Source organism: Oncorhynchus gorbuscha, linkage group LG19, assembly GCF_021184085.1.
Source record: "Oncorhynchus gorbuscha isolate QuinsamMale2020 ecotype Even-year linkage group LG19, OgorEven_v1.0, whole genome shotgun sequence".
NCBI lineage: Eukaryota > Metazoa > Chordata > Actinopteri > Salmoniformes > Salmonidae > Oncorhynchus > Oncorhynchus gorbuscha.
Genome location: NC_060191.1, coordinates 29742978 through 29755870, shown reverse-complemented (window position 1 = coordinate 29755870; position 12893 = coordinate 29742978). Strand labels below are relative to the sequence as shown.

General features: G+C 45.6%; 1 protein-coding gene across 1 annotated transcript in view; it reads right to left on the bottom strand.

Moving 5' to 3' along the window:
* LOC124006277 (protein dopey-1-like) overlaps positions 1 to 12893 on the bottom strand; it is a 39177-nt gene that overhangs the window by 2733 nt on the left and 23551 nt on the right. The window contains 18 exon segments of the mRNA XM_046316197.1: positions 1225 to 1354; positions 1708 to 1872; positions 2268 to 2323; positions 2717 to 2853; positions 3016 to 3168; positions 3309 to 3370; positions 3485 to 3634; positions 3841 to 3950; positions 4481 to 4560; positions 4944 to 5088; positions 5446 to 5512; positions 6339 to 6443; positions 6822 to 6877; positions 7710 to 7844; positions 8042 to 8167; positions 8719 to 8901; positions 10150 to 10261; positions 11897 to 12785. Coding sequence (XP_046172153.1) covers positions 1225 to 1354; positions 1708 to 1872; positions 2268 to 2323; positions 2717 to 2853; positions 3016 to 3168; positions 3309 to 3370; positions 3485 to 3634; positions 3841 to 3950; positions 4481 to 4560; positions 4944 to 5088; positions 5446 to 5512; positions 6339 to 6443; positions 6822 to 6877; positions 7710 to 7844; positions 8042 to 8167; positions 8719 to 8901; positions 10150 to 10261; positions 11897 to 12785 — 2861 coding nt within the window.

The window sequence follows — 12893 nt, the reverse complement described above, 5'->3', positions numbered from 1 at the left end:
CAGTTTTTCACAATTCCTGACATTTCATCCTGGTAAAAGATTCCGGTCTTAGGTCAGTTAGGATCACCACTTTATTTTAAGAATGTGAAATGTCAGAATAAGAGAGAGAATGATTTATTTCAGCTTTGATTTCTTTTCATCACATTCCCAGTGGGTCAGAAGTTTACATACACTCAATTAATATTTGGTAGCATTGCCTTGAAATTGTTTAACTGGTCTCAAAAGTTTCGGGTAGCCTTCCACAAGCTTCCCACAATAAGTTGGGTGAATTTTGGCCCATTCTTCCTGACAGAGATGGTGTAACTGAGTCAGGTTTGTAGGCCTCCTTGCTCACGCACACATTTTCAGTTCTGCCCACAAATTTTCTATAAGATTGAGGTCAGGGCATTGTGATGGCCACTCCAATACCTTGACTTTGTTGTCCTTAAGCCATTTTGCCACAACTTTGGAAGTATGCTTGGGGTCATTGTCCATTTGGAAGACTCATTTAACCTATCAGAGGCTTGTAAAGCCATGACGAGATTTTCTGGAAAGGCACAGACAATTTAGTGCGTCAACTTCTGACCCAGTGGAATTGTGATACAGTGAATTATAAGTGAAATAATCTGTCTGTAAACAATTGTTGGAAAAATTACTTGTGTCATGCACAAAGTAGACGTCCAAACCGACTTGCCAATACTATAGTTTGTTTACAAGAAATTTGTGGTGGTTGAAAAACTAGTTTTAATGACTACAACCTAAGTATATGTAAACTTCCGACTTCAACTTTATGTGCTTTGTTGGTGTGCCATTATCTGACTTGATTGTCTGCCAGAATTTTTCTCTTTTTCAAATTAGCAGCTGACATTTACATTTCTCAAGTTTAATTTTTGTTGTCATGTGGGGAAAGCGCCCTAGTGCTCCGATTGGCTCAAGGGTGTGAAGTTATCCCTGACGCTCATCCAAGATTCTACATGTTGAATCGTGAAAGACTGCCTCACTCTTGACCACCAGCAGGTGTCCCCTGGAACACACCGCGGGGACTGCAGCTGATGTTCACCCACTGATGGCCTTCGGAAAAGATTTTCAGGCTGCTAAACTACTGACCTTAGGGGTACACTAAGTTGTCCCAAATATCAGTAATAGCTAAAGTTACCAAGGTCATTGCGATTGGTCACTTTTGCTAATGTGGGTCTATGTCTAGCCTTGCATTATGTTGCTTTGAAGGTAGACCAGAGCAGTTACCTTGGCTCGTTTCCTCAGCAGCTTGGCTAGTCGGACAACGTAGGGTTTGAACTCTCTCTGGTGGGTCCCCTGGCGTCTCACCTCCAGGCCCGAGTCATCAGATGCCTCGGGGATAAAGGCCCAGCGGTACCTAAGAAAGAACACAAGCAATGCCCAAACTTTACACACACACAATCCTTTTCACACTTCTGAACAAAAAAACACACAATGTATGACAGAAAGGACAAAGTGACAGGAAAATATAGGAGCCATCACTGAATGATTTAGTTCAGTACAAAACGTGTGAAAAGGCTTGAGGACCTCACTGGGTAATAGTGATGCGACATACTTTCATGTGTTCTGAAACACAATCTGTGCTTAAACCTTTTATAACCTTCCAAAAACAAATCTAAAGGAGAGAGTGCAGTGTGCATTACAGTCTTCAGATGAATGTACTGCATGAGAGTGTATGAACCCAGGCAGGAGTAGTGGGTTAGTACACACATCTGGAACTGGGGCAGGCTCTCAGAGGGCAGTGCCAGGGCCAGGTCCAGCAGTTTGCAGGCAGACAGGTAGAGGTTGAGCCAGCGCTGGCTGTTGTAGGAGGTGGAGAAACCGTTCCCTCCAGAGTAGGTGGTCTCCAAGCCAGCTACCGATGGACCCGATGTCCTACAGGTCAAACCCAGATGGAAACATGACCAACGCATACACACGGCATAGACTCAGACGGAACGGACCAGTTTCCTGGACACAGATTAAACCTAGCCCTGGATTCAAATGCACTTTCTGTCAAACTGAGAATCTCCATTGAACATGCGTTTAAATTCAGGTCTACTCTTAATCTGTGTCCAGGAAACCAGCCCTACAGGTTGAGGATACATATTGGTAGTGGAAGTTTCCCCACCATACAATCTAAAGCGCGTTGAGCACCTGAAACTCAATAAATCCAATCCATCATCATCATCATCATCGGGGCACATAATTTCTATGGCAGGAAAAACACACATTCTCTCACTGTCATGTATTAATCAATGTCCACTCCCATTTGGTGGATTGACAGTTACCTTGACATGTCCTCATCTGCAGTAAGCTCCTGCTCCATGAGTAAAAAGACCTGAACCTGAGAGGGAGGGAATACATAGGTAAGTAAATAGGAAAAAAGCCACACACTGTTAGGATTATATATAACGATCTATTACCTTGGTCGACGATCTATAGTACAGTAGTTTGAGACAAAGGGGATGATCGCCACAACTCAGTAATCAAAAAAGTATTGCAAGAACAACAGTTGGGCTTATTTATCCAATCAAGACACCCATTACTTCACTTAAAAAGCCGACATTATCTCTTGGAAATTCTATCAAAATATTTATAAACAGCGGGACAAACAAACGCAGAGGTGTTTGAGGCTTGGCGTAGGCCTTCATCAGGCTGCCCATCGGCAGATGGCGCTTGTGTCTGTGTGTGACTAAGTGCGGTGTGTGTTCTGTAGCGTGCTCTAGCTCTCTCTCACCAGTTCAGTGATCATGGTGGGCCACAGTGAGGTGAGGTGTTGAGGAGACATACGCAGCAGTAGAACTCTGAAGAACAGGAACACCTGGGCATGGAGGATGGGCACCTGGGGCAGACGCAGACTCTCCACCAGCCGCTCTGATGGGGGAAACACGCACTCATGTAAGTCAATACACCATCCGCTGTGTGTGTAAATATTTGAAAACAGAAGGATGTGTGTGTTTGTGTCTTAGTAGTGTGTGTTTGTAAGCGGGGAGGGGGGGTGTTTGCGTGCGTGCCTGTCTGCATGTGTGTGTTTACCCTGTATGTCAGGTAGGTATTTCTGGTACTGGTCCACCTCGCTGCTGTAGATAGTGAAGGCCAGGCGTTTGAGCAGCATGGCTCTCTGCTCCAGCTCTGCGTCTCGGTTAGAGAACAGATTCAGAGAGCTGCTCTGAGCCACCGCCACACGAGCTGCAGACACACACACGCCTTAACTACTATACTGTAACAGTTATAATATAAAGTCGACCCATATATTTACCTGTAAACCTCACATACAACTACACACAGAAATGCTCATTTAGAAGAATCAGGCTACTAATTATACTTACTCATAAGATCTCTAAACGTGGTCTTGTCGTGGGTCATAAGATGATCAATGATGGCTCTCCAACTGGAAAATGCAGGAGAGGATGTCAGATAGAATCCTATTATATGAAGCACATATAACAAGAATACACAAACCCCTGTCCCCTCCCCCACACACACTCAACAATTGTCAACTCACTGGCTGACACAGGAGGAATCCATCTGGAAAAAGGTGTGGTCCATGAAGAGGTCGAAGGCTTCTTTCTTCCAGGCCCGCCGGGTGTACTGGTACCCACTCAGGCTGCTCAGCAGCTGGATACACGCCCGGTAGCTGGGGGCGTTGTGGGCACTGCCAAGGAAGAGGGCACAGAGACACAGTGCACATTAGAGATAGGACCCAGACATGACCAAACCAGGAAATACTTGGGCCCTAGTCATACAGCGTGGGAGTGTTTCCTAGGCAGATCTCATGGGCATGTTATTTAGTAACTGAGGAGCCGGGAGTGCTCAAGGCTCTAGCGGAGGAGTGTAGTGTATTGGCTGGTCCATCCCTACCTGTGGTTGCGGAGGTAGGGCACGACATAGTGCATAATGTTCACCAGTAGAGGGATCACCCTCTCTTTCTCGTCACTGTAGAACACCATGTCTAGGAGATGGGCCAGCACCTGACAACACACAACCGCTACTCTCAATACTCGGCACTGTTCAGATAGGATACATGGCAACAGCGTGCTACCCTAAAAATGACTATAAAACCTAGCACATTGCGATATTGCTTTAAAGATACATCCGTGCGCTACAGCAGACATAAAGCGACCAATAAACACTCACGCACCGCAATGAGTAAACAGGTAAACAAGTAAACATGAGACTGACATGAGCTTAAACAACGGGAAGAGAGGGAGAGCTGTTTATAACACTAAAGCAAGAGAGGCACAGTCAGTGGCTCCGGTTTATATTTGGATTCAACAGCGACTGTGTCCAGAGAAGGATTTATTGCTTTGCTAATAGTGATTGAGGTTGGGCCTGGGGAGGGAGAGCTGATCGTAAATCAGCTGAGTGAGAGTCGACTGTGGGTGGGTCCTAATAGCAGAAGCAAGGCTGTTGGTAGCCGTGAGTGGAGAGGACGCACGGATGGACGGACACACCCCGACAGACAAGGCGGCCAGACAGAGCAGAGCGCTTGGTGTTTTACCTCCGCTAGCAGTGTGAGGGCGTGAACGCTGTACACAGATGGAGTGAAGCTGGACGCCTCCATCACTGTGAGCATTAGATCTGAAACACACACAAGCGATTAGTGGCACATCATACGCAGCACAGACACACATGCAGATGCACGCTGTACGTGAGCACAATCAAATGTCCACACTAACATAACCTACTATTTTTAACGCATTCCCAATATATCGGGTCATTGTAAGTGGTATGATAGTGTGGATATTGAAACACAGCCATACATTGTCACACAAGAAACACCAATGAAATCGGAACATTCCTGATTAAGGGTGTGTTCATTAGGGGCCAAACGGAAGAAAACAGACAAACAGGGAGGGACTTCGCTGGACTTGTCCAATAAGAATTTGGTGCCCCAATGAACATGAAGCTGACATATTGTACACAACTAGCACAGACAGCCAGGGTCCTCTCATCGCTCCTACCCTCTACGTCTTGCTCCAGGCTGGTCCCGTCCACCACGATCTGTGGCGACGCCTTGACCTCCAGGTTCCTCCTCAGCCACGTGGTCTGCTCCAGAGAGGAGCCTGCTATGGTTCCGATGGCCTCCACCACCTTGTGGGTCACATCCTGCACACACACACACGGACACAGACAGTGACATACTGGCTTCATTACAATACTGCCATACCACTTAACGTAAAACGCATGCCCAATACATTGCTTCAATCCAATTGGTATGCTGGAGTAAATAATGGAACAGAACTCTTGAATTGATTTGGGTAAAAACATGTTCAGCAATATGTACATTGTATTCCCAGAAGATAGCACATACAAGTATTATTCAAAACACTTAATTCCGAAGTGGTCCTCGATGGGGCTTACCTCAATGAATATTATCTTATATTTTCTAGGAGATATTTGTGAATGTCATCTTTAAGACAAAATAATAAATAGTGAATCCTTTTGCATGGGACTGAGGCTTACTTGCAGCTCCCGCTGGTCCTTCTTGCTCTCCAGGTTCGGGTTCTTGAGGATGAACTCATTCAGAACTCTGGGGAAGAGACAGATGGATAGGTTAGTCTGGTGGCTGCATATGTACAGCGTAGATAAGGGGACGGGAGTGATGTTGGAAGTGAGAGAGGGCAGAGTATCAGAGAGTGTTGTAAAGCGCAGTTATATAGTAAGGAATCGCAGAGCTCTTCCCCTTTGTGGTTGTAGCTTCCAAACAACAGGCTCACAACGTCACGTGGATATCCACGTATCCAGCAGTGTCAACGATAGCTTGCAAGATTCTCCCCCTCCTCCAATTAGATCATTCGAGCCCTGAATGCCCTGAATGCTGATTGGCTGACAGCTGTGGTATATCAGGTGCTCTAATTACTTTAGTAAGCAGATTATAATAGTAATAAGGCACCTGGGCATTTGTGGTATATGGCCAATATACCACGACTAAGGGGTGTGTCCAGGCGTTGCGTTGCGCGTAAGAACACCCTTTAGCCGTGGTATATTGGCCATATACCACACCTCCTCAGGCCTTATTGCTTAAATGTATCCTTGTGTCTTCATCCCCTTATTGAAATTGACTGGTCTTCGGTAGCTTGATCACTAGAGGTAGTGCCTGGTATAATTTATATTTATTTTATTTAACTAGTCAAGTCAGATAAGAACAAATTCTTATTTACAATGACTGCCTACCCCAGCCAAACCCGGGCGTCACTGGGCCAATTGTGTGGCGCCCTATGGGACTCCCAATCACGGCCGGATGTGATACAGCCTGGATTCGAACCAAGGACAGTAGTGACGCCTCTTGCACTGAGATGCAGTGCCTTAGACCGCTGCACCACCCCGGGAGCTGGTGTGTGTGTGTATGGTCTAACCCCAGTATGAGGAACTGTCCAGGAGCAGGCAGCCCCAGCTGTACAGAGTCCTTCAGTAGGGCCAGCAGAGACGGCCAACTGTCCACCAGACCGGACACAGGGATCCTACATAGACCGACAGGCAAGATACAGTCACAAACAATGTTCTAATGATGGGTCAAGTACTAATTTAAGTCCGATACCTTTATAATCAGTTTAGTAACAATAATAGTACAGAACTCAATGAATTGGACTGTCGAAGTAATGAAATTCAGTGGCTTTATCTGAAATTAAATAAATTGTATTCTAAACGCTCAACACACTTGACATACAAAAATGTCAAACTAAACATGACATCGCATGAACTAAACTACAAAAGAGGTGAAACTCAAACTAATTGATTGTTTTAGGATTCACATGGATTTTCATTGCCAACATCTCATATATTTGCTACCTATGCTCAACACACTTGACAGACAGATGGAGGAGGGCAGTTGGTCTCACCTCTGAACGTAGGCATAGAAGAACTGCAGCATGCACACCTCCAGCGACAGATGCTTCTACGGTGAGAAAGAGGGAAGATGAGTGAGAGAGGGGGCGAGAGGGTTGAGGAAGAGGTGACACTGGACTACATTACATTTCATTAGAACATAATGAGGTCGTGGCAGGGAAGCTGCCAGTTTACTTTGATATACTGTAACAATAACATGGTATCTGTCCAATCAAATCAAAATCTAATTTTATTGGTCACATACACATGGTTAGCAGATGTTAATGCGAAATGCTGGTGCTTCTAGTTCTGACAGTGCAGTATTATCTAACAAGTTCTCTAACAATTTCCCCAACAACTACTTAATACACACAAATCTAAAGGGGTGAATGAGAATATGTACATATAAGTATACGGATGAGCGATGGCCGAGCGGCATAGGCAAGGTGCAATAGATGGTATAAAACACAGTATATACATGTGATATGAGTAATGTAAGATATGTAAACATTATTAAAGTGGCATTGTTTAAAGTGACTAGTGATCCATTTATTAAAGTGTCCAGTGATTGGGTCTCAGTGTAGGCAGCAGCCTCTCTGACTTAGTGATGGCTGTTTAGCAGTCTGATGGCATTGAGATAGAAGCTGTTTTTAAATCTCTCGGTCCCAGCTTAATGGTAACATGTAATAGTAACAGAGGACCGACATTAGAGTGAATTAGGACTAACGCAAGCAGGAGGCTAGGAGTCGTGCAGCTTTTTATATAGTCATAAACTGTAACAAGGTTAGCGTGGCACAGTGTGTTCTAAGGGTATGTATTGGGAAACGAATATGCCTTGTTTCAACGGTAAAACAGAGCATGCCAGTTTAGATTGCAGGCTATTGGGAGACCGCAGCACCAACCTTCTCTTTGGCAATGGCCGGCGGCTGCTTCAGGACCTCTTTGACCGTCTGCATCACGGTCTCAGTCCTCATGGCGCTGACCGACCGTACCAGCTCCACCAGCAAAAGCTGCTCCTCACTGGCAGTGGGGATCACCTACACACACACACACACACACACACACACACACACACACACACACACACACACACACACACACACACACACACACACACACACACACACACACACACATGGACACAGACGGGGTAAAAGACCTCTGTGCCCTGCCATTAAGCACAAAATGTATGTGTTTAGTAAGGGTTTCTGTCATGTTGGTTTCTGGAGCTTACCTTGTAAGCGGTAGTGGTCTTGACCTGCTTCCTCTCGTTCCACACGTAGGCGATAGCTGCCATAAAGTGAGCTCCGTGGTTCATGGAGATGGGTCCTAGCAGCTCCAGGATCTGCTGACGCAAGTTCTGAGGAGAAAGAGGATCGATTGAGCGTTCTACGCAGTGTCAGAAATAAGACCAGGCCGACACGCAGTGGACGGTCCATCCTCCTTCAACAATGTTATGGTCCTGGGGAAACACACATGTTGTGCAAGCTTTTGTTCCAGTCCAGCGCTAATGGATACTTAGCCAAATCCTCAAATCAGGAGTACTGGGCTGAAACAAAAGCCTGCACATCCTGTAGGGGGCCTAGGAGCAGGATAGTTACGAGCTAGTAACATAGGCATTTTGCTGCATCCACTATGACACCTGCTAAACTGTGTCCACTACCAAGAAAAACTTTGTTTTGATTATATTGAAGAACAATGATCTGGGTATCAACTGCAGGCACTCTTTTCACAATAACGTGTAGACCCAGACTGAACTGTGCTGGCTATTATCACATTGTCCATTTCAGCACAGTTCCAGCAACACTGGATGGATGAGTAACCAGAGCAGCTCAGTACAGCTTGGTTCGGCTCGCCTTAGTTCGATTCAGTACTGTGAAAAGGCTTAGGGTTAGGGTGTAGACTCAGTACCTTGGTGGATCCCAGGTTGATGTTGGAAGTGGATGCAGCGGAGGGGGCGGCTGGCCGGTCAGAGCAGTCGGCCTGGTACAGGACGCTCCACAGCAGGGTGACGGAGGACATGATGGTGTGGAGGATGGACAGGATCCCTGAGCGAGCCTCCGCCAGGTGCTTCTGGTCTACACTCGCCTGCAGCTGAGAGGATAGGGACATGGAGATACAGTCACTGGTGAAAGTCTGCACACCCCTTGCAGTCTTCATGTTTAGTTGCCTTAAAATTACATCTGAAAAGGGATTACATTTATTTTTTTCACCCTACCAACATACACAACCTACTCCACATTTTCAAAGTGAAAGAAAAATTATAGAAACATGAACAAATTAATAAAAAAATGTAAAAGGAAGATGTATTGTCCTCACACCCCAGGGTTAACACTTGGTGGAAACACCATTGGCAGCCATATATATTTTTTTAAATGCTCAATTCAGTAAATGTGGATGGGAGACATTGATGGACAGCAATATTCAAACCTTGTCTCTACAATTCCAAGCAGATTTTCAAGTCAGGACTGAGACTGGTCAGGAATACTCACCACCTATTGGGAAAGCCATTCTGGTGTGTCTTCGGCATTAAAGCTTGTGTAATTGTCACACTGAAAAATAAAAAAACTCTATCCCAGGGTAGAGAAACCCCTCTATTGGGTTTCCCTCTAATTATTTTTACCTGGGCTTTGCTTCTTTCATATTTATTTTGATCATGACAAACCTCCCAGTCCCTGCCGGTGACCAGCATACATACCCATAACTTGATGCTGCTACCACAAAAGCCATGATAATAGCAATCACGGTTTGAATATTGCTGTCCATCAATGACTCCCAACCAAATACACTGAGCTTGAGCAATTTTGACAATAACAATGGATATATGTTGCCCTAAGTGCAAAGTTGGTAAAATATTATTCCGAATTATTTACAGCTTTAATGGCTGCCAAAGGTGCTTCCACCAACTATTAACGCTGGAGTGTGAGGCAATCAAGACATTGTATTTTTTATTTATTGATTTGGGAAAATGTCCTATAATTTTCTTTCACTTTGAAAATGCTGTAGTAGGTTGTGTAGATCTGTACAGATAATGTCATACTCTTTAGATACAATTTTAAGGCAGCAAATTGTGAAGATTGTGCAAGAGGTGAGCAGACTTTCACGAGGCACTGTCAGCACACGCAAATCCTGTGACAGAGTAAAGTACATACAAATACATAAAATGTAAAAGAACAAGCACACATAGCTCTCTGAGAAGATGTAGGGAGGAATGAGTCAGAGTGCGTGCATGCAATGAAGGAGGTCTATCGATGTGTAAATATGTGACACCAGCATTAAATCAATGCAGATATGACATGTCTGTCTACTTGGCAGTGCAGCGTGGCTGACTAGCGCCCTCACCTGGTGATACTGGGAGGATGGGTCAAGTAGACAGTAGTGGATGATGGCTGTCACTCCTTCCAGTACTGTTAGAATCAAATCTGGCGGGATGCACAGGGCCATCCACTGAGGTCTGGAAGAGGGATAGTGGGGAAAGTATAAATGAATAGTCGCCGTTTGGTATAAAAAAAAAAAAACTATTTTGCCGTAAACAATTCATGTTGTCATAGAATATACAGTAACAATGTAGAATCCACAAAGTCATTAGTCAAAGGTGGGTAATTTGAGGCAACTGCTGGTCAAGAGAGCCATCTCGTGGCAGCATCACTCAACCAATTTCTTACAAACAAACCCTCTGCTACAAAGCAGCTGTAAATCTATTGCCATGGATATGTACTTAAATTAACCAATTCATCCTCATACTTCACTTCACTAGCTAGGTTCATCCAATAGGCGACAGATTTTCAGGTGAATACTCAAAAATCTGTATAAAAGAACTTTGTATTTTCCCACCAGTGGTGCTTCCACCAAACTGAGTGGCTGTAGATAGAAACGCATGAACGATGAAGAAGAGCACATTAAAAGGTGTTTTTTCTTCTTAAAGGGATGGTTTGAGATTTTGCAAATGAAGCCCTTTATCTACTTTCCCAGAGCCAGATGAACTCGAGGATACCATTTTTATGTCGCCGTTTGCAGTTTGAAGGAAGATGCTAACTAGCGTTAGCGCAATGCCTGGAAGTCTATGGGAACAGCAAGCATGCCATGTGTTCTTGTAGGCCTCAAGTCATTGCGTTAACGCTAGTTAGCATTGGCTCACAAAACTACCTCTAACTTCCTTCATACTGGATGCAGAGACAGACATAAATATGGTAGTTCATCTGATTTTGGGGAAATAGATAAAGGGCTTCATTGCCACTATCCCTTTAAAGTTTCAGGTACCAAATAGAAATATATAGTTCAATGTGTCATCATCTCATTTTCAACTGTACCGATGGGTTTGTCACAAAAACTGTTAAATAGCAAATGTGCCCACTATGGTCTTGGCACGTGCGCTGTAGACAACAGTTTGCAGATATGATGACATTATTATGAAGATCAGTTTTATTTGTCAAATGGCAGCCAAGCATCAATTATCATGTCACCAGAATAAGACCAATGATATTTATTGTAAAGGCACACCAAGCTCATCACCGTGCACTTTCACCAACCTTTTGAAGTTCATCATAACTTATTTCATCTGTAGCCTAATAAACTGCATGCTTTCTCCGAGTGGTAGTGGGAGGACCACACAACATATCATCGCGTGACTCCAAGTTTACTTTGGTTATTATATCAAATATTTGCGCATAAATCCACATTTTACTGACACAAAAAGGTTCCACCATGTCGAATCAACCAATTGTCCCCTGACATTTATGAAATTGTCCCAACATTTCCTGTTTCTATTAGCCCGGTCGTGACTTCAGGTAATTCATGAAACGTTTGGATGGAAACCTGGTTACTAACAATCTGCTTGTAATTGTCTTCACACCAGATCCTGGTACAACAATATTCCCACTTTTACACTTCAGTTATTTATCAGACACTTTCATCCAGAGTGACTTACAATCAGTGCATTCAACTTAAGTAGGTAGACCTAAAAACACATACAAACCCTTCAATACAGCCACTAACCAGTACTGATGGATGGGTGGATATGGATGTCTCAGCACCATCTCAAAATGCCTAGCTCATATGGGCCTATAAGAAACTATCCTATAGCAGTTACCTGGTGTCTGTGATGGCGGTCTCATAGCGGTACTGCTGAATGAGGTTATCCAGGTTCCTACAGAGCTGCAGTGTGACCGAGGCCACCACCCTGCGCAGTACCTTGCCCATATAGGGCAGCGTGGCCGTGATCAGGCCGATCCACTGCGGGTGCATCTTACACGCGTGGTGCTGGTGCAGCGCCCGGATCACCGCACACAAGAACATGCCCTGCACCGTGATAGGCTGCCCGTGAAGGTACTGCAGCGACGTCATTGGCTGCTGTGGGTTCATGTGCTCCACCTCGCCTCCCAGCAGTTCGAAGCCCGACCCTGCCCCGCTCCCCGTCCCTAACGTTACACCCCCCGGGACGACCACGGGCCCCCCGTCGGCGCCCTCCTCGGCGGGCACTAGGACCCTGTGCTCCAGCACCACCAGGCTCTGGAGAAGCCTCAGCAGCTGGGACTGAACGGCGCTGCAGCCGTCCATTTGATCTTCTGAGAGGTTGATGACACTGTCCTCTGAGAGACCCTCCTCCTGGGAGGCCACATTGACGGAGGCCGCCCGCTGCTCGTGCCACTTCTGGGCCGAGAAGATGGAGGAGAGCAGGCAGTGGAGCACCACCTTCTGGACCTTACACTTGGACAGCACGTCGCTGATGAAGCTGGCAAAGCCTTTGGCCGAGCCGCCGGTCACCTTGGACAGCTCGCTGAAGAGGAGGGTGAGGACCTCCAAGCTGGTCAGCTGCATGGCCCGGTTGCCCGCCAGGTCAGTGGCAGCCGTGCCCACGTGGGCAGAGTAGTAGGAGCGCAGGAAGTAGAGGCAGAGGGAGATGATGATCTCTAGGAACATGGCGCTGCGGAACGAGTGGGAGTGGCTGTCCTGGGAGATGGGGCAGTAGAAGTCCTTACCTGGGAGGAGAAGGAGATTGAACACCACATTATTCTACATTCTAACAACAAGAAACATCCGATTGTATGGTTTTTAGGGTAGCTCTTATCCAGCGCAACTTACACCTC